The following is a 23,410-nucleotide window of genomic DNA, read 5'->3' as shown; positions in this document are numbered from 1 at the left end:
AAACTCATCCCGAGTTGATATCTCAGAGACCGCAGCTATATGGACATGGTGTGTATGAAATACAATGGAGAGAAGCGGTGTCTGACCTTTAACCTCTGGTGGGAGTGTGGGTGCGCTGCTGGTCGTTTCCTCTTCTTCTCCATTTCCCACAAAGTAATCATCCCATATAGGCGGGTGCTGGTCCTCACTGGCCCCTGCAGTGTCCTCTCCTCCCTCGTCAATGATGTCAACATTATCCTCTTCAATCTCAACATCATCGCTGATGAGAAACAATAAGTCGGGTTACTCCAAGCCTCGCAGCGCCCCCTACGTGTCACCAATATTACCCCTGCTATTCAGTCATCTAGACTCTAATAGATCCCCAGTTTGGTGGCTGCTTACGGACCTGGGGTATATGGCGGCACTCTAGGAGCGGGTATTGTGACGAAGCTGGTGCCAAACTTGGACAGATCTAGTTGGCACAGACGGGAGCACTCAATGTAAATAATATGTGGGCACCACTAATGAAGAAATAAAAGGGCCCAAATACTGCTCCATACCCAAGGACCATGCACAGTATACAATATATTCCTCTTCTCTTACCCTCTCTCCGGGTCCTGCGGCTCTAGCTCAGTTATTGGTTGGCCCCTTGTGGGTTCCACCTGGTGGGACGTACGAGTCGGGCAGCAGACGTACTCCACTCCTCGGAATCTTTCTGGGTGGCATGGCAGCAGCATCCCATAACTGTGCAGATCTAGGTCTTCTGCTGCACAGGCCTGGGAAGAGACAGGACTTCTTGGGTCAGGGTGTCATGGGAGACTGTTCCTGCCTTATCTGAGCTCCTCATTGTCCTGACTCCTGTATATAATATGATACAACCTGCAGCCACCACTAGGGGGAGCTCACTGCATAGGGATTTATACAGCTCATATTAAACTCAATAATAAATCAGTATGCAGTGAGCGCCCTCTAGTGCCAGCAGAAACAATATTATTATTGAACTGCTTCTTATGAACTGCTCAGAGGGGGTTTCCAGGTACGAGAAAACTTTCCACCCCCCCCCCCCAATAAGTGCGGCCTAAAGGTCTGACAACTCTATAGCATTTTCTGTAATGAAAATAAGTTAGAAAATTGCTTAAAAGGCAATTCCCTCATACATGGTGGAGAATGAGGCTTCAATGTATATTGTCCTGTGATTGGCTAATATATAGCTCTTATGAGATAAGCCAAGAGGAGCGGACCAACCATTTGGACATTTGGGTAGTGGCTGAGGACCCATGGCCAGAATGGGGCAATTACCCCTCAGTGTAGTGCTCCCAATCTAATACAATGCCCTAATAATAGGCGCTGCCATTGCTGCGGGGGTCAATTGCTGAGGAGTGCGGAGGGTCAGAGGTCTCACCGCGCGGGCCGTCTCATGCCAGTGCTGATAGCTCTCACATACGTCCATCTGCTCGCGGTGCAGGAAGCGACATTTATCCGGGACCAGCAAAGCGTCGCTGACAAACTCATTCACTGCCGAAGAAGAAAACAGGCATTAAAGGGCCGGACCTGTCAACAAAGCTTAATCACTGTACAACGAAAAGTTCTGCACCTTTATGATAGACGTTTCAGCAAGAGCTCTGCTTGCTGTCAGTGTATGGGAATATTTTGAATTACACAAAGATGTTGAATTACACAAAGATAATCCTCTGTGAGATAAACCCCTCTCCCCCAGAGCCACTAAATATAAGGGGGCATCCCTAACATCCCGCCTGCCCCCCCCCCAGATAACACTCACCGAGGCAGAGATACGGGACTACGATATGTAGGCGACGCTTGCACTCAGGTTTTTGTTTCTGACACCAGTTTGTGACAGTGACCGGCTGAGCGGCTTCTGTCACCCCCGTGATCTGTAACTCGGGATACATCTGCGGAAGGAGGAATAAAGAGCAACATGCCATATAGTCACGATGGGGGGTGTAGTACTGTGCTTCTCTGAGACAGTATCACACATCATAAGCTTAGATGCACCGACTTGGCAGAGACTATAAACACATGATAGGCTTAGATACACTCGCTCAGCAGACAGTATCACACATGATAGGATTAGATACACCGGCTCAGCAGACAGTATCACACATGATAGGATTAGATACACGGCTCAGCAGACAGTATCACACATGATAGGATTAGATACATCGGCTCAGCAGACAGTATCACACATGATAGGATTAGATACAAAGCACAGCAGACAGTATCACACATGATAGGATTAGATACAGAGGCTCAGAAGACAGTATCACACATGATAGGATTAGATACACAGCTCAGCAGACAGTATCACACACGGTAGGATTAGATACACGGCTCAGCAGACAGTATCACACATGATAGGATTAGATACACATGTCAGCAGACAGTATCACACATGATAGGATTAGATACATGGCTCAGGATCACACTTGATAGGATTAGATACAGGGCTCAGCAGATAGTATCACACATGATAGGATTAGATACACAGCTCAGCAGACAGTATCACACATGATAGGATTAGATACAGCAGCTCAGCAGACAGTATCACACATGATAGGATTAGATACACGGCTCAGCAGACAGTATCACACATGATAGGATTAGATACACCGGCTCAGCAGACAGTATCACACATGATAGGATTAGATACACGGCTCAGCAGACAGTATCACACATGATAGGATTAGATACATCGGCTCAGCAGACAGTATCACACATGATAGGATTAGATACAAAGCACAGCAGACAGTATCACACATGATAGGATTAGATACATCGGCTCAGCAGACAGTATCACACATGATAGGATTAGATACACAGCTCAGCAGACAGTATCACACATGATAGGAGTACATACACAGCTCAGCAGACAGTATCACACATGATAGGATTAGATACAAAGCACAGCAGACAGTATCACACATGATAGGATTAGATACAGAGGCTCAGAAGACAGTATCACACATGATAGGATTAGATACACAGCTCAGCAGACAGTATCACACACGGTAGGATTAGATACACGGCTCAGCAGACAGTATCACACATGATAGGATTAGATACACATGTCAGCAGACAGTATCACACATGATAGGATTAGATACATGGCTCAGGATCACACTTGATAGGATTAGATACAGGGCTCAGCAGATAGTATCACACATGATAGGATTAGATACACAGCTCAGCAGACAGTATCACACATGATAGGATTAGATACAGCAGCTCAGCAGACAGTATCACACATGATAGGATTAGATACACCGGCTCAGTATCACACATGGGGCTTAGATACACCGGCTCAGTATCAGACATGAGGCTTAGATACACTGGCTCAGTATCAGACATGAGGCTTAGATACACCGTCTCAGTAGCAGTGCTCCCTCTTCTGTCAGTGGCGGTTCCTCACCTGCCTGCAGTATTGTAAGATTTCCTCGTTGCTTCCTGGGCAGCTGGGGACTCCACGAGGATCTGCCACCCACTCCCCTCTCATGAGGTCCATGTGAAGAGGGATCCGGCCGCAAAAGAGCGCCAACTGTGGTCGCCATGCCGCGATGTTCTGAAGACCCAGTAGAGAAAAGACATGTTTATTGCAATATCACTTATTATAGAAAAGATTACGAGGACTATTATAGGAATTATTACAGGGACTATTATAAGGAGTATTACAGGGACTATTACATGGAGTATTACAGGGACTATTACAGGGACTATTACAGGGACTATTACAGGGACTATTACAGGGCTGCAGCAGTTCGTCCTTCTACACAGGCAGCATTTTGATGCTGTGAACCGTTGACAGCGATGGAATGTGACATAATCTGGTAGTAAATGTAGGTCACCGGCAGCCACCACGTATGTCCGTCAGTTACGACAGCACAGAGTTGAAGCCTTGACATGGCGGTCTACATCGGGTCGCGTTGCTCCTACTCGGTTGTCAGCTGACAGTTTTGCTCAGGGAAATCATCTAGAAGTTCTTCCCCTCAGACATTCCCATAAAGTACATGGAGCTTAAGGCCACGATCACACACAGATTTGATGCAGTTTTTGATGCAGTTTTTGGATCCGTTTTTTTAAGTCAGAACCAGAAGTGGATCCAAAAGGAAGGAGCGGTGAAAGATAAGCCGGATCGTCTCCAATCTTCTGTGTCCACTCTTATGTTGGGCTAAAATAACTGAGCTAGAAACTGCACCGAAACCGTGTGTGTGATCCCGGCTTTAAATGGTTTTTCTATGGGGGGTGCCTGGTCTTTTCCCAGCCGCTGGGACCCCTCCCTTCCTGAGAACATGGATTAGGCACTGCCATTTTTGGGATCGGCTGAGCCCCCTATTTATCAGATTTAGGAAAAGCACTTTAAGCTGTCTATAGGGTTGGGGTAAATCTTCCCATGTAGGGGCAGCTTTACCTACAATAACTGCAGCCTGAACCTCAGAGAAACACAAAGGGTTAGAATCAAAGCTGCACCAAAATATGTCAGCTCCCTCTGTCAGTACTTCTTGGCAGGAACGGACTTTGACGGCCAGTTTTACATACAGTCATAGCATCCTTAAACTTAGCTATAGCATGTGAAGCTTTGCTCAAAGAAATGTCTTGGGTAGAAATTAAAGCTGCATCAAAATACATACAGGTCAGATCCCTCTGTCAGTACTTCCTGGCAGGTTAGCCGGCTTTACCTATAGTCATATGGGCTAAATGGTGACCTTAGATGGATGACATTTGAAATATTCCTCGCTGAAACATTTTGGGTCGAAATCAAAGCTGCATCAATATATACACACACACACACACACACACACACACACACACGAGTCAGCTCCCTCTGTTAGTACTTCCTGGTAGAGGCGTAATTCTATGGCCAGCTTTACTTATAATCACATCATTCTTAAACTCAGATCGATGGTATTCAAAGCCGTGATCACAGAAATGTGGTGGGTAGGGATCAAAGCTGCATTAAGAAAATTCATTTGGGTCAGCTCCCTCTGTCAGTGCTTCCTGGCAATAGACTGGTAGATAGTAGGACAGTGGCCTAAAGCTTATAGGGTGACAGAGCCCATGAGCTCTTTCAGGTGGACACTCATCTCACATTAAGCCGGGGCCCCTAAACAGGTCCCTGTAAAGCTGAAAAACAAGCATCTCTTGGGCGTCGTTCACATCTGCGCCAGAGGCTCCGTTAGCGGCCTCCGCCACAGATCTGACCGGAATTAGCGTAGATTACCGGAGACAATAGCGCCGCATGCTGAGCTAATGTCTCCGGTAAAATCACCGCTCCCCTCCCCCGACGGAAAGCCGACGAAATGGGTTCCGTCGACCGTTGGTAGTGCCCGTTGCGCAACGGAACCGCTGCTTCCGTTATTCTCTTCTTCTTCTCCACTGACAGAGCCGAACACGCTGCAGATGTGAACACAGTTTATGGAATCCCGTGAACGTATTGACAGCGCAGCAGAGAATTATCCGCCCGTAGCCACTTAAAAAAATTGGAAAAATTAAAATAATGATTATTGCAGATTAAATGCGGATGGTGGCGACCCAGAAACAGAGCGGCCGCGGACGGAGGGAAACGGTTATATAACACCATCACAGTACACAGGGAAGTCTGCTGAGAATCAGGCAGGAGCAGTGATCTCGCTGTGATGGCGGCTGTATGTGTGTGTCTGTATATACAATATATGGGGAGGACACAGAACCGGATGAAACAAGCAACTAGGGGGTTATGTGTTTTAAGATGAATCAATAGGATCCCATAATAATGACGCACTGGACCTATATAGCAGTATCACATGAGTGATGTATGGTACTGTTATGTGTTCACTGTATGGCGCTACTGTTTTTATATGGACAATGCACAGCACGGATATTTCCGCACTACATGACTCTGTTATATGTTCTCTGTATGACCGTATTATATGGACGATAGAGAAGTGTTATTTGGGCACTTTATGGCAGTATTATGTAGACACTGTATGGCTGTATTATGTAGGCGCTGTATGGCAGTATTATGTAGGCGCTGTATGGCAGTATTATGTAGACACTATATGGTAGTATTATGTAGACACTGTATGGTAGTATTATGTAGACGCTGCATGGCTGTATTATGTGGGCACTGTATGGCAGTATTATGTAGACACTGTATGGTAGTATTATGTAGGCACTGTATGGCAGTATTATGTAGGCACTGTATGTCAGTATTATGTAGACACTGTATGGCAGTATTATGTAGACACTGTATGGCAGTATTATGTAGACACTGTATGGCAGTATTATGTGGACAATGTATGCAGTATTATGTAGGCACTGTATGGCAGTATTATGTAGACACTGTATGGCAGTATTATGTAGACACTGTATGGCAGTATTATGTAGGCACTGTATGGTAGTATTATGTAGGCACTGTATGGCAGTATTATGTAGGCACTGTATGGCAGTATTATGTAGGCACTGTATGGCAGTATTATGTAGGCACTGTATGGCAGTATTATGTAGGCACTGTATGGCAGTATTATGTAGGCACTGTATGGCAGTATTATGTAGGCACTGTATGGTAGTATTATGTAGGCACTGTATGGCAGTATTATGTAGGCACTGTATGGCAGTATTATGTAGACACTGTATGGCAGTATTATGTAGGCACTGTATGGTAGTATTATGTAGACACTGTATGGCAGTATTATGTAGACACTGTATGGCAGTATTATGTAGGCACTGTATGGCAGTATTATGTAGGCACTGTATGGCAGTATTATGTAGACACTGTATGGCAGTATTATGTAGACATTGTATGGCAGTATTATGTAGGCTCTGTACGGCAGTATTATATAGGCACAGTATGGCAGTATTATGTGGACACTGTATGGCAGTATTATGTAGGCAGTGTACGGCAGTATTATGTAGGCACTGTATGGTAGTATTATGTAGGCAGTGTATGGCAGTATTATGTAGACACTGTATGGCAGTATTATGTAGACATTGTATGGCAGTATTATGTACACACTATATGGCAGTATTATGTAGACTCTGTACGGCAGTATTATATAGGCACAGTATGGTAGTATTATGTGGACACTGTATGGCATTATTATGTAGACACTGTATGGCAGTATTATGTAGGTACTGTATGGCAGTATTATGTAGGCACTGTATGAAAGTATTATGTAGGCACTGTATGGCAGTATTATGTAGACACTGTATGAAAGTATTATGCAGGCACTGTATGGTAGTATTATGTGGGCACTGTATGGCAGTATTATGTAGGCACTGTATGGCAGTATTATGTAGGCACTGTATGGCAGTATTATGTAGGTACTGTATGGCAGTATTATGTAGACACTGTATGGCAGTATTATGTAGGTACTGTATGGCAGTATTATGTAGGTACTGTATGGCAGTATTATGTAGACACTGTATGGCAGTATTATGTAGGTACTGTATGGCAGTATTATGTAGTCACTGTATGGCAGTATTATGTAGTCACTGTATGGCAGTATTATGTAGGCACTGTATGGCAGTATTATGTAGGCACTGTATGGCAGTATTATGTAGGCACTGTATGGCAGTATTATGTAGACATTGTATGGCAGTATTATGTAGGCTCTGTACGGCAGTATTATATAGGCACAGTATGGCAGTATTATGTGGACACTGTATGGCAGTATTATGTAGGCAGTGTACGGCAGTATTATGTAGGCACTGTATGGTAGTATTATGTAGGCAGTGTATGGCAGTATTATGTAGACACTGTATGGCAGTATTATGTAGACACTATGGCAGTATTATGTAGGCACTGTATGGCAGTATTATATAGGCACTGTATGGCAGTATTATGTAGACACTGTATGGCGGTATTATGTAGGGCTAGGCACTGTATGGTAGTATTATGTAGACACTTTATGGTAGTATTATGTGGGCGCTGTATGGTAGTATTATGTAGACACTGTATGGCGGTATTATGTAGACACTGTATGGCAGTATTATGTAGACACTGTATGGCAGTATTATGTGGGCGCTGTATGGTAGTATTATGTGGGCACTGTATGGCAGTATTATGTAGGCACTGTATGGCAGTATTATGTGGACACTGTAAGGCAGTATTATGTAGGCACTGTATGGCAGTATTATGTAGGCACTGTATGGCAGTATTATGTAGGCACTGTATGGCAGTATTATGTAGGCACTGTATGGTAGTATTACGTGGGCACTGTATGGCAGTATTATATAGGCACTATAAAACACTGTTTTAGGCACTGTAGGACACTCTTCTGTGTTCACTGTACCTATAATATATGATGGACATAAGAGCAATGTATGGTATTGTTACTTGGCACTGAATGGTGGTATTATTGGTCTGTGACTATTATTTGGGCACTATTATGTAGGCCCTTTATGGTATTATACTGTAATCACTGCATGCCAGTAATAAGGGGGCTAGGTATGGCGGTATCATTTAGGTATAGTGTGGCACTTTCATTTAGGTGGCTTCATAACAGTATTATTTTCCAGGTGAGGGGTTGTTTCCACAGATTTCGTCCACAGTCCTCCACAGAATCTGATCCAGCCCTGCATATTGTGTTCTAAACACGTTGCACTTCCCATACTAAATGTGACCACTGGAGGCGCTGTTCTGTTGCTCCACATGAAAACCTAGTCAATATCTGAGGGAAAACAATGACTTAATGTTGTCTCAGGCTCATATTTTGTTTTGAAGCTCGTTCCCTCCTCCGTATAATTAGTCAGGTTCTGATGTGGGACTATGGCGGAGGAGGAGGGGGAGGGCAGTCAGGAGATAAGATAACAGCAGTCATTTGTCATGGAGGGAAATAGCAATCGGTAAAAATAGAATGGACATTATTCCTCGTCCAGCCCCTAGTAGGGTACGGGCAGCGTCACGCTTGAAATTCACCCGAAAACCCTTCTATATGGTCTGCGCCAGCTGTGACCTGTTAGGCTCTGTTCACATTGTGTCGTGGTTCTCGATTATAATGGAAATCGCAACGCATTGTCGGACCCGTCATACGTCACGTTTCGTCTTGTGTCTGTTGTTTTGAATAGAAAAAAGCGATTCATGTGCCGAACGGCGCCGCTGACGCCAATGTAAACATAGCTTTAGGGTGCGTTTTCACGTTGCAGCTCACATGCGGTGGCCAATGGCTGCGCGGTTTTGCCAGTAACAGTGTGGTATTACCGACAAAACTGTGCGACCATTGCCCACCGTATGTGGACGTGTTTTGTCCGCCTGTGGCCGACGCAACGTGGGAACGCACTTCTACCCGCTTACCACCCAATTAAGTCACACCCAAAGATAGAAAATTGTCAGTTATGAGCAGAAAATGGCGGCTAAGATCTCTATAAATGGCGCACATACGTGTAAATGTATTTCCTTAAATTAATAATAGAAGAGATTGATCAAAACAAGGGAAAATGGTGCCGTTGCCCATAGCAACCAATCAGGTGGCTGCTTTCAATATCGAAAGAGCTAGAATCTGATTGGTTGCTATGGACAACTGCTTCACTTTAATTTTTCACAAGCGGGAACGAATATGACTGTGTTTTGCGCAAAACCACCGGGGATAGTACTTATAATATAAAGATATAAAAAATTAGCGGTTTGAGTATTCGCCGTGCCTCGTACGGATATAAAATAAAACTTTGATTTAATCGTTTATTTGCATCAATATTGGCACAAATCGCCTTTTTTCGCCACAGAAATCGCTGCGATAACTTATCACAGGGGAATGTGAGTGAGAAGATTAATGCAGATTGGATGCGGGTGACATGTGGTTGTGAGCGACTCCCTCAAGGTCAGCGGTGTCAGCCATGTTGTAGAGTGAGACGCGAGGCGGCCGGGCCCCACCGGATACAGTGGGAACAACCCCAGACGCTTCGTCTTATAAAGCCACAGGGTCCATGTCCCCGGCCTGCTCAGTCTCAGCTTCTAGCGCTGACTTTCGGAGATAAGCTGCCATGGTAACGGGTTCCCGGTGGAGATGTTCTATCTTTCTCTGTTGCCATGACGACCTCTTCCCAAATGGATGTGAAGGCTGATTTCGCTTCCTCCTCTCCCCCCGCTCTCCCCGCCGCCTCTCACGTCTCCTGCCCTCCCGATCACCAGTCCCATATCTGCTTTTTTCATCTCATATTCCTGGGCCTCTCGATTTCCTCGGCTTTCATTCCTGCGGGCGCCCGTCTCGTATTTACAACATGTTTTTCAGATTTCCTCTGACTGACACCTTCCCACCTCACCACCAGCCTCAACCATTTTATTCCCGGCCTAGCGGCTCATCGGGCCTCTCCCGTGTTATTAGAGGAGCCCGTTACATCTGTCGCCTTAAACGTAGCCCTATATTTATACATCATGTCATACGCGCTTCTCCCCGGGGATAGGAACCCGCTTTACCGTTCTGCCTGCATTCAGTTAAAAAAACAAAAAACACACACACACATATACATATACATATATATATATATATATATATATATAAATAAAAATTTAAATCCTCAAAAATACTCCAAAAACAAACAAGAACCATTAAACATTTCGTTGCAAATAGTCAACAGGGTCGCAAGAAACATGTGGAGAAGAAAAAACGAATTAACTGCCAAAGATTTAAAGAGTAAGGCCCCATGCACACGACCGTGCCCGTGATTGCAGGCACGGCCGGCCGCCGACTGCCACCCGCATTTTCGGGCCGTGCTCCCATACAAAGTATGGGAGCACGGCCCGCAAAATGCAAAAGAACGGACATGTTCCATAATTTTCGCAACATTTCTTCGGCACGGACACCCATCCGTAGCGCTACGGAAAGGTGTCCGCGTTCAATGAAAGCGAATGGGTCAATTTTTGCGGACCGCTAAGGCGGTCCGCAAAAACTCAGTTTTTTTACGGTCGTGTGCATGGGGCCTTACTAAACGTTTGACAAACTTCTGACATGTCATAGTGACATGTTTTCATTGGTGCCGGTCCGAGGACTGAGACCCCACCAATCGCTAAAAAGAAGCATCAGTTCTCGTGTGAGCGCTCAGCCGCTTCGCTTCTGTTTGGCTTTTTCTGGAAATAAATGTATCGGAGAACGGACTCCATAGAAAGTCTATGAGCCCGTACTGCGATACATCGGCTTTCCGGAAAAAGCCAAACAGAAGCAAAGCGGCTGAGCGCTCACACGAGCTCTTCTGCCGTTTCTGTTTAGGGATTGGTGGGTGTCCCAGTGCTCGGACCGCCACCAATCAAAACTTATGACCCTTTAAGAGGAAGCGACCAGGAAGCCGTTATTTTCCATATTGGAGTGGCCAGAAGTACAAGGTGTTCAGTGCTCAGGGACACGGCCGAGGTAAAGAAACCCGAAGCCCGACCACTCAACAAGACGTCAAGACTGGGCCAAGAAATATCTGGAGACGGATTGTTCAAGGGTTTTATGGACTGATGAGATGAGTGACTCTTGACGGACCAGATACAAGGGGTCCGCGGCTGGGTCAGTAAGGGTAAGGCCACACGGAGCGACCCTGACACGGTCGCGACACGGCCAACAACGGCACCATGTTTGGCGCGGCTGTCAAACACGTGTTAATGGCCGCGTGTTATTGCAGGCAAAATGGTGCGGCCATAATGGGTATATTAATTAATGGCCGCACGATTTTGCAGGCAATAAAGCGAGGTCATGAACAGGGTTTTTGACAGCCGCGCCGAACATGGTGCCAGCTGCGTCAGGGCTGCTCGGTGTGGCCTCACCCTGACGGGCACAGAGCTCCACTTCGACTCAGACGCCAGCAAGGTGGAGGTGGGGTGCTGCTATGGGCCGGTATTATTAAAGAGCCAGTAAAGGCCTTAAAGATGAGAGAATAATGACGCGGCCCCTTCCTCACCCGACCTAAACCCTATTGAGAACTTGTGGGCCCTTCTTAAACGGCAGATTTCCGGTGAAGGAGAACAGTGCACCCCTCTGATCAGTGTCTGGGGGGCTGTGGTTGCTGCTGCACAAAAAGTTGATCGTCAACAGATTAAGAAACTGACGGACTCCACGGACGGACGGCTTATGGCTGTTAGTGAAAAGAAGGGGGCGCTATATTGGTCACTGATTTTTTGGGGAAATGTCAGAAATGTTTAATGTGTACATTTTGAGTTGTTTGTTTCGTATTCTCACTTTCAATGGACCGTGCGAAGGGTCCGTTGAAAAATAGACCATGTCCGATTTTCTTCCGTTTTCGCGGATCCCTCACAGATGAAAACAAGTGAGATGGGAAAATTTTCCTTTTTCATTTAGTTAAATAATAATTCTGCGCACAGATATTCTCCTAAGAAAACCAAAACCTCACATTTACGTCTCCTGTCGTGCGACAATACGTACACATGGGGTAGTTGGATAATGCTCGAGGGGACATAGGTATAAGATGTCGGGCAAATTAACATTCGGCCGATAGTTAACAACCTCAATGGCAGGCCTGACCGAATATGCACGTTATTTAAATAGGGGATTGGCGGCTGCCATATTTCTTCGGCACCACTTATCCTGGGGGGAAACTATAGGATTGTCCGGATAAAAATCCCATAAACATTAGATTAAACAGAACAGTAGACAGAAATCGGATCTGTATGGTCAGCGACTTGTGTCATGTGATCCCAGGTCAAAAATGTATTAGCCCCTGCTGGCCTGTGACCTCATGCTTCAGCATGCTGCAACCGTTTCAGATTGTCGGCATCGCAGCGACATTTGCGTGATGTTGTGCATGAGTAACGTGTGCTTATAGGGGCGAGAAAGTCACACATACATTGCAACATTGAGCCTCTTCCCTAACACTCATGTATTTCCCCAGGCCAAATAAAACATGGATCCTATGAAACAGCGCCCCCTGCGGCTGAAATAGCTTGAAAATCTCTGATCCGTCCCATTGTGCATAATAATCATACACAGCACAAACATCAGAGCAGATCCAGTAACCGGCAGCTACAGAGCAATGAAGCTGACCATAGAGGGGAATAACAACCCCCGATACGACCAGTGGTCCGCTATATCTCACCATCAGGCCCGCAGCATTAAAGGGCCACACACTTAAAAAAATATCAGCAACAATGGGAATAGTATCAATTTACCCTGGCTGTAAATTATAAGCATATTGTAAAGGATCTGCCAGGCACAGCTTCGGGGTTAACTTCCTTAGGTAATCAGTCTTCACCTGAGTCTATCTCTCTGAGACTGACTCCAGCTTCCACCACTCAGGATGGCAGGCTTAGGAGTGGGAGAGCCTATCGCAGCCTGGCCAGACTCAGCTAGCTCCCGCCCTCTGTCTATTTATACCTGTCTTTCCTGTTCCTCCTTTGCTTGTGATTCTTCTCGTGTGGTTTCCTGGCCCAGCTACAGCTTCTGACTATTTGATCCTGCTCCATACTGACCCTGGCTTACTGACTACTCTCCTGCTCTGCGTTTGGTACCTCGTGCTCTCCTGGTTTGACTCGGCTCGTTCACCACTCTGTTGCTCAAGGTGTTGCCGTGGGCAACTGCCCCTGTCCCTTTGCTTTATATTCACTTGTATGTTTTGTCTCGTGCACTTACTGAGCGTAGGGACCGCCGCCCAGTTGTACCCCGTCGCCTAGGGCGGGTCGTTGCAAGCAGGCAGGGACAGAGTGGCGGGTAGATTAGGGCTCACTTGTCCGTTTCCCTATCCATATCATTACACATATTACAAGTCCTCAAGAAGGACCAATGAGCAATATTAAACCAAAATACAAGAAAATGAAGTCTAATATAGTATATTGTTTTCTGACTCGGACCCTGGGTGACCACCAAAAACGCCCTAATGATGATCCATATATGCGGATAATTGGTACATTGAGTGCACAAGACTATAGTGTGGCTTCAATAAGCTCAATACAGTGAAACCTTTTTTAGACGACCACCCAAAATTGTCATGGTCTTCTCACATGTCACGGGCGGTCTCGCTCTAGATAAAAGAGTGGAGAGGTTTCACGGTGCTTGTATTAATGAGTTAATGGTCATGGATGCCGGAAGGGGAGGATTAAAGTGTTAATAATCCAATCAGAATTTGAAATTCGAGTAACAGATCTGACAACAGCAGCTTGTTGATGGTTTCCATCTGACAACAGCAGCTTGTTGATGGTTTCCATTTAGCAAAAGCAAATAAATAAACAACAAAAACACAAATAGGAAAGAAGCAAAAAAGGTAATGAAGGAAGATATTTACAGATGCTTGCTAGATATAGGTCCCACTTTTGGGACCTTTACTTATTGGGAGAACGGGGTCACTCTCTGCATAGATGTCAATGGAAAGGTGACCGCTCTCCATTGAAATGTATTGGAGTTTCGAGAAGAGCTGAAAAATTAGGCTGTCTCGCCATCTCTCCATTTACTTCTAAATCAGCGCACCCCCGTTCTCCGAATAGGTGAGGGTCTCAGAGGTGGGAGTATTCATGGCATAACCGCAGGACACATGTTTTTGATGGGAATACCCCTTTAAGGATTTTTTTTAAGTGAATTGATTTGTACGTTGTGATTTATGGAGTAGAAGAGTAGATGGATCGGAGAATCTGGAGGATCACTCAGCTCTGCTATACAAACCAAAGCTTCACTTCATAATAATGATCTAAGAGGGTAGCTAAAATATGGGCGGAGCCAATTTATGCCGTGTATTATGACATCATAGTAGAAGTAAGGTATGTTGTGCCTCATGCCCCGGTGACATCAGAACTTCAATGTAAATTCCTAAACCATATGAAGCTCGTAGAAATAAACCGAGTAACCCCCCCTAAAGTGCCCCCAGTCATGTGACTTGTGTCGGACATGACACGTGATAAATACAATAATAAGTCTACAAATAAGATGAATAAATAATAGATATTTCTGTCTGCTCAGTATTTTATTTCCAACGGGGACTCATAAAATTACAAAGCAATTCATCGAAAACCCGCGACGTCTTGTAAAAACCGAGCGATAAACCTTATAGAAGATCTTCAATGGGGGGAAAGCGAAAGAATTCCCAGGGACTGTGTTAGGGTTAATCCTAAGTGTATCTAATCCTATCATGTGTGATACTGTGCTGCTAAGTGTATCTAATCCTATCACGTGTGATACTGTGCTGCTAAGTGTATCTAATCCTACCATGTGTGATACTGTGCTGCTAAGTGTATCTAATCCTACCATGTGTGATAATGTGCTGCTAACTGTATCTAATCCTATCATGAGAGATACTGTGCTGCTAAGTGTATCTAATCCTATCATGTGTGATACTGTGCTGCTAAGTGTATCTAATCCTACCATGTGTGATACTGTGCTGCTAAGTGTATGTAATCCTATCATGAGTGATACTGTGCTGCTAAGTGTATCTAATCCTATCATGAGTGATACTGTGCTGCTAAGTGTATCTAATCCTATCATGAGTGATACTGTGCTGCTAAGTGTATGTAATCCTATCATGTGTGATACTGTGCTGCTAAGTGTATCTAATCCTATCATGAGTGATACTGTGCTGCTAAGTGTATCTAATCCTATCATGAGTGATACTGTGCTGCTAAGTGTATCTAATCCTATCATGAGTGATACTGTGCTGCTAACTGTATCTAATCCTATCATGTGTGATACTGTGCTGCTAAGTGTATCTAATCCTTTTATGTGTGATACTGTGCTGCTAAGTGTATCTAATCCTATCATGTGTGATACTGTGCTGCTAAGTGTATCTAATCCTATCATGTGTGATACTGTGCTGCTAAGTGTATCTAATCCTATCATGTGTGATACTGTGCTGCTAAGTGTATCTAATCCTACCATGTGTGATACTGTGCTGCTAAGTGTATCTAATCCTATCATGTGTGATACTGTGCTGCTAAGTGTATCTAATCCTATCATGTGTGATACTGTGCTGCTAAGTGTATCTAATCCTTTTATGTGTGATACTGTGCTGCTAAGTATATCTAATCCTTTTATGTGTGATACTGTGCTGCTAAGTGTATCTAATCCTACCATGTGTGATACTGTGCTGCTAAGTGTATCTAATCCTATCATGTGTGATACTGTGCTGCTAACTGTATCTAATCCTATCATGTGTGATACTGCCTGCTGAGCCGCTGTATCTAATCCTATTATCATGTGTGATACTGTCTGCTGATCTGTGTATCTAATCCTATCATGTGTGATACTGTCTGCTGAGCTGTGTATCTAATCCTATGTGTGATACTGTTTGTGGAGCTGCAGTATCTAATCCTATCAAGTATGGTACTTTCTGCTGAGTTGTGTATCTAAGTCTATCTAGTGTGATATTCTCTGCTGAGCTGTGTATCTAATCCTTTCATGTGTGATACTGTCTGCTGAGCCGCTGTATCTATACAGGTATATCTATAGGTGGCCATACAAATTATATGTATGTCGCCTGAACCCGCCAAGCGTGCATGTGTACGAGGGGATCGGGAACGGGCGTTCGTTCGTTCAGTCGGTTGCTAAAGGTGTGCGCCCACCTACAGCCCCACATGTGTGATAACCACACACCCAGTACTACATCCCCCATCATGTAATGTTACAAGGTCCGAGACTACCCTGGAAGTTTGCATCATTGACGCTGGATGCTGGGATTTGTAGTTCCAATCAGATGGTAAAATCCTGATATATCATAGTTGCTGATCTCACCAGGTATATAGCGGCACAGTAAGCACGCACGTCTCCTGGCGCCAAACAATGCAATATCGTAAATGAACGGGCTGTAAATTCACGAAAATCAAATGACTTTGAGACAGATCATAATAAACAAGTCCTGATTCCCCAGAACCAGCACTAAAATCCCACCCAGAAAATCAATCCCGTAACTGCCAGTGACAGGCGGCAAATGAACGTGTGATTCATGTATTGTACAGTTATATCACTATCCCGACACTGGAAGACTGACAGATACGTCTTATATATACAGCTGCTATAACATAAGCTTATTCTTCTATATAGTGATATGGAGCATGCTGGTATAACCTGGGTATCTTCTGTATATAATTTTATATGTACAGCTGGTATAAGTTATACATCTTCTTGTATATAGTGATATGGACCATGCTGGTATAACCTGGGTATCTCCTGTATATAATTATATATGTACAGCTGGTATAAGTTATACATCTTCTTGTATATAGTAATATGGAGCATGCTGGTATAACCTAGGTATCTTCTGTATATAATTATATATGTACAGCTGGTATAAGTTATACATCTTCTTGTATATAGTGATATGGAGCATGCTGGTATAACCTGGGTATCTTCTGTATATAATTATATATATAAAGCTGGTATAAGTCATACATCTTCCTGTATATAGTGATATGGAGCGTGCTGGTATAACCTGGGTATCTTCTGTATATAATTATATATGTACAGCTGGTATAAGTTATACATCTTCTTGTATATAGTGATATGGAGCATGCTGGTATAACCTGGGTATATTCTATATATAATTATATATGTACAGCTGGTATAAGTTATGCATCTTCTTGTATATAGTAATATGGAGCATGCTGGTATAACCTGGGTATCTTCTGTATATAATTATATATGTACAGCTGGTATAAGTTATACATCTTCTTGTATATAGTGATATGCAGCATGCTGGTATAACCTGGGTATCTTCTGTATATAATTATATATGTACAGCTGGTATTAGTTATACATCTTCTTGTATATAGTGATATGGAGCATGCTGGTATAACCTGGGTATCTTCTGTATATAATTATATATGTACAGATGGTATAAGTTATACATCTTCTTGTATATAGTGATATGGAGCATGCTGGTATAACCTGGGTATCTTCTGTATATAATTATATATGTACAGCTGGTATAAGTTATACATCTTCCTGTATATAGTGATATGGAGCATGCTGGTATAACCTGGGTATCTTCTGTATATAATTATATATGTACAGCTGGTATAAGTTATACATCTTCTTGTACATAGTGATATGGAGCATGCTGGTATAACCTGGGTATCTTCTGTATATAATTATATATGTACAGCTGGTATAAGTTATACATCTTCTTCTACATAGTGATATGGAGCATGCTGGTATAACCTGGGCATCTTCTGTATATAATTATATATGTACAGCTGGTATAAGTTATACATCTTCCTGTATATAGTGATATGGAGCATGCTGGTATAACCTGGGCATCTTCTGTATATAATTATGTATGTACAGCTGGTATAAGTTATACATCTTCCTGTATATAGTGATATGGAGCATGCTGGTATAACCTGGGTATCTTCTGTATATAATTATATATGTACAGCTGGTATAAGTAATACATCTTCTTGTATATAGTGATATGGAGCATGCTGGTATAACCTGGGTATCTCCTGTATATAATTATATATGTACTGCTGGTATAAGTTATACATCTTCTTGTATATAGTGATATGGAGCATGCTGGTATAACCTGGGTATATTCTGTATATAATTATATATGTACTGCTGGTATAAGTTATACATCTTCTTGTATATAGTGATATGGAGCATGCTGGTATAACCTGGGTATATTCTGTATATAATTATATATGTACTGCTGGTATAAGTTATACATCTTCCTGTATATAGTGATATGGAGCATGCTGGTATAACCTGGGTATCTTCTGTATATAATTATATATGTACAGCTGGTATAAGTTATACATCTTCCTGTATATAGTGATATGGAGCATGCTGGTATAACCTGGGTATCTTATGTATATAATTATATATGTACAGCTGGTATAAGGTATACATCTTCCTGTATATAGTGATATGGAGCATGCTGGTATAACCTGGGTATCTTCTGTATATAATTATATATGTACAGCTGGTATAAGGTATATAGTGATATGGAGCATGCTGGTATAACCTGGGTATCTTCTGTATATAATTATATATGTACAGCTGGTATAAGTTATACATCTTCTTGTATATAGTGATATGGAGCATGCAGGTATAACCTGGGTATCTTCTGTATATAATTATATATGTACAGCTGGTATAAGTTATACATCTTCTTGTATATAGTGATATGGAGCATTCTGGTATATCCTGGGTATCTTCTGTATATAATTATATATGTACAGCTGGTATAAGGTATATAGTGATATGGAGCATGCTGGTATAACCTGGGTATCTTCTGTATATAATTATATATGTACAGCTGGTATAAGTTATACATCTTCTTGTATATAGTGATATGGAGCATGCTGGTATGACCTGGGTATCTTCTGTATATAATTATATATGTACAGCTGGTATAAGTTATACATCTTCTTGTATATAGTGATATGGAGCATCCTGGTATAACCTGGGTATCTTCTGTATATAATTATATATGTACAGCTGGTATAAGTTATATATCTTCCTGTATATAGTGATATGGAGCATGCTGGTATAACCTGGGTATCTTCTGTATATAATTATATATGTACAGCTGGTATAAGTTATACATCTTCCTGTATATAGTGATATGGAGCATGCTGGTATAACCTGGTATATTCGGTATATAATTATATATGTACAGCTGGTATAAGTTATACATCTTCTTCTATATAGTGATATGGAGCATGCTGGTATAACCTGGGTATCTTCTGTATATAATTATATATGTACAGCTGGTATAAGGTATACATCTTCCTGTATATAGTGATATGGAGCATGCTGGTATAACCTGGGTATCTTCTGTATATAATTATATATGTACAGCTGGTATAAGTTATACATCTTCTTGTATATAGTGATATGGAGCATCCTGGTATATCCCGGGTATCTTCTGTATATAATTATATATGTACAGCTGGTATAAGGTATATAGTGATATGGAGCATGCTGGTATAACCTGGGTATCTTCTGTATATAATTATATATGTACAGCTGGTATAAGTTATACATCTTCTTGTATATAGTGATATGGAGCATGCTGGTATGACCTGGGTATCTTCTGTATATAATTATATATGTACAGCTGGTATAAGTTATACATCTTCTTGTATATAGTGAAATGGAGCATCCTGGTATAACCTGGGTATCTTCTGTATATAATTATATATGTACAGCTGGTATAAGTTATATATCTTCTTGTATATAGTGATATGGAGCATGCTGGTATAACCTGGGTATCTTCTGTATATAATTATATATGTACAGCTGGTATAAGTTATACATCTTCCTGTATATAGTGATATGGAGCATGCTGGTATAACCTGGGTATCTTCTGTATATAATTATATATGTACAGCTGGTATAAGTTATACATCTTCTTGTACATAGTGATATGGAGCATGCTGGTATAACCTGGGCATCTTCTGTATATAATTATATATGTACAGCTGGTATAAGTTATACATCTTCCTGTATATAGTGATATGGAGCATGCTGGTATAACCTGGGCATCTTCTGTATATAATTATATATGTACAGCTGGTATAAGTTATACATCTTCTTGTATATAGTGATATGGAGCATGCTGGTATAACCTGGGTATATTCTGTATATAATTATATATGTACTGCTGGTATAAGTTATACATCTTCCTGTATATAGTGATATGGAGCATGCTGGTATAACCTGGGTATCTTCTGTATATAATTATATATGTACAGCTGGTATAAGTTCAACATCTTCTTGTATATAGTGATATGGACCATGCTGGTATAACCTGGGTATCTTCTGTATATAATTATATGTACAGCTGGTATAAGTTATACATCTTCTTGTATATAGTGATATGGAGCATGCTTGTATAACCTGGGTATCTCCTGTATATAATTATATATGTACGGCTGGTATAAGTTATACATCTTCTTGTATATAGTGATATGGAGCATGCTGGTATAACCTGGGTATCTCCTGTATATAATTATATATGTACGGCTGGTATAAGTTATACATCTTCTTGTATATAGTGATATGGATCATGCTGGTATAACCTGGGTATCTTCTGTATATAATTATATATGTACAGCTGGTATAAGTTATATATCTTCCTGTATATAGTGATATGGAGCATGCTGTTATAACCTGGGTATCTTCTGTGTATAATTATATATGTACAGCTGGTATAAGTTATACATCTTCCTGTATATAGTGATATGGAGCATGCTGGTATAACCTGGGTATCTTCTGTATATAATTATATATGTACAGCTGGTATAAGTTATACATCTTCTTGTATATAGTGATATGGAGCATGCTGGTATAACCTGGGTATCTCCTGTATATAATTATATATGTACGGCTGGTATAAGTTTTACATCTTCTTGTATATAGTGATATGGAGCATGCTGGTATAACCTGGGTATCTTCTGTATATAATTATATATGTACAGCTGGTATAAGTTATACCTCTTCTTGTATATAGTGATATGGAGCATGCTGGTATAACCTGGGTATCTTCTGTATATAATTATATATTTACAGCTGGTATATGTTATACATCTTCTTGTATATAGTGATATGGAGCATGCTAGTATAACCTGGGTATCTTCTCTATATAATTATATATGTACAGCTGGTATAAGTTATACATCTTCCTGTATATAGTGATATGGGACATGCTGGTATAACCTGGGTATCTTCTGTATATAATTATATATGTACAGCTGGTATAAGTTATACATCTTCTTGTATATAGTGATATGGAGCATGCTGGTATAACCTGGGTATCTTCTGTATATAATTATATATGTACAGCTGGTATAAGTTATACATCTTCTTGTATATAGTGATATGGAGCATGCTGGTATAACCTGGGCATCTTCTGTATATAATTATATATGTACAGCTGGTATAAGTTATACATCTTCTTGTATATAGTGATATGGAGCATGCTGGTATAACCTGGGTATCTTCTGTATATAATTATATATGTACAGCTGGTATAAGTTATACATCTTCTTGTATATAGTGATATGGAGCATGCTGGTATAACCTGGGTATCTTCAGTATATAATTATATATGTACGGCTGGTATAAGTTATACATCTTCTTGTATATAGTGATATGGAGCATGCTGGTATAACCTGGGTATCTTCTGTATATAATTATATATGTACAGCTGGTATAAGTTATACATCTTCTTGTATATAGTGATATGGAGCATGCTGGTATAACCTGGGTTTTTTATGTAAATTATAGAACTTTGTTTTGCCCCTATTGCTCCAGAGGAAGGTTTTAAAAAAACAAACACATAGAAACAGATTGTACATTTTGATTATATCATATCAGACATTTATCTCCTCCACAGCCTTTCTCCCTGATAGATGGGTGACATCCCCTATGGGATCTATAATAGCACCCATATTGGTTGTCACCCAGATTTCCCGGATAGGGATATAACTAAGAACCAGCTGAAGAGCATTGGTAATAACCTGACAGGAGAGACGTCTGCAGAACTTATGTTGTCAGTCGATCTCTTCATGTCGGGGGATTATTGGTATATTTTGCAGGGTTTGCGCTTTCTCCGCGGGTGGACGTCATCTGATCTGTTTATATCATTTGTTTATCTACAGAAGAACAATTAGTCCTGAAGTCTGTAATAATCTCTGTGTTTTGCTCCAGCCGCGGCATTGTGGACAGCGCTGACTCCATCTCACGTGACCCCTAACAATACACAGCGACCTTGTTACTTAGTTTTTAAGGGTCCGTCTCTATTGTGTGCAGGGGGGGGGGGGGCAGTACCAGGGGGAGACTGTGATCAGTCCACTGCCTCCTCCAACCACAGCCACCTGCTGCTGGTCAACATCTCTACAGTTGTGCCCAATAGCACTGGAGTGATATAAGAGGAGCGGCTGATATCAGTCACACATATGATGTAATGTCTCTGGAGGATATAATAGCACTGGAGTGTTATAAGAGGAGCGGCTGATATCAGTCACATATATAGATGTAATGTCTCTGGAGGATATAATAGTACTGGAGCGTTATAAGAGGAGCGGCTGATATCAGTCACATATGATGTAATGTCTCTGGAGGATATAATAGTACTGGAGTGATATAAGAGGAGCGGCTGATATCAGTCACATATGATGTAATGTCTCTGGAGGATATAATAGTACTGGAGCGTTATAAGAGGAGCGGCTGATATCAGTCACATATATAGATGTAATGTCTCTGGAGGATATAATAGTACTGGAGCGTTATAAGAGGAGCGGCTGATATCAGTCACATATATAGATGTAATGTCTCTGGAGGATATAATAGTACTGGAGCGTTATAAGAGGAGCGGCTGATATCAGTCACATATATGATGTAATGTCTCTGGAGGATATAATAGTGCTGGAGTGATATAAGAGGAGCGGCTGATATCAGTCACATATGATGTAATGTCTCTGGAGGATATAATAGTACTGGAGTGATATAAGAGGAGCGGCTGATATCAGTCACACGTATGATGTAATGTCTCTGGAGGATATAATAGTACTGGAGTGATATAA

The 23,410-nt window shown here is 42.0% G+C and overlaps 1 protein-coding gene across 2 annotated transcripts in view; it reads right to left on the bottom strand.

The window, feature by feature from the left end:
• The window catches only part of APLP1 (amyloid beta precursor like protein 1), a 53,666-nt gene that overhangs the window by 19,336 nt on the left and 10,920 nt on the right, over positions 1-23,410 (bottom strand). For both annotated transcript variants that reach the window (XM_075840456.1, XM_075840457.1), the window contains exons 2-6: positions 3,407-3,556; positions 1,760-1,889; positions 1,382-1,494; positions 583-755; positions 87-259 (exon numbers count right to left, since the gene is read on the bottom strand). In XM_075840456.1, the coding sequence (XP_075696571.1) occupies positions 87-259; positions 583-755; positions 1,382-1,494; positions 1,760-1,889; positions 3,407-3,556 (739 nt within the window). The remainder of the gene's footprint in view (positions 1-86; positions 260-582; positions 756-1,381; positions 1,495-1,759; positions 1,890-3,406; positions 3,557-23,410) is intronic.

Source organism: Rhinoderma darwinii, chromosome 10 (assembly GCF_050947455.1).
Source record: "Rhinoderma darwinii isolate aRhiDar2 chromosome 10, aRhiDar2.hap1, whole genome shotgun sequence".
Taxonomy (NCBI): domain Eukaryota; kingdom Metazoa; phylum Chordata; class Amphibia; order Anura; family Rhinodermatidae; genus Rhinoderma; species Rhinoderma darwinii.
Note: the sequence above shows the minus strand (reverse complement) of the source record. Positions and strands in the feature narration are given on the sequence as shown.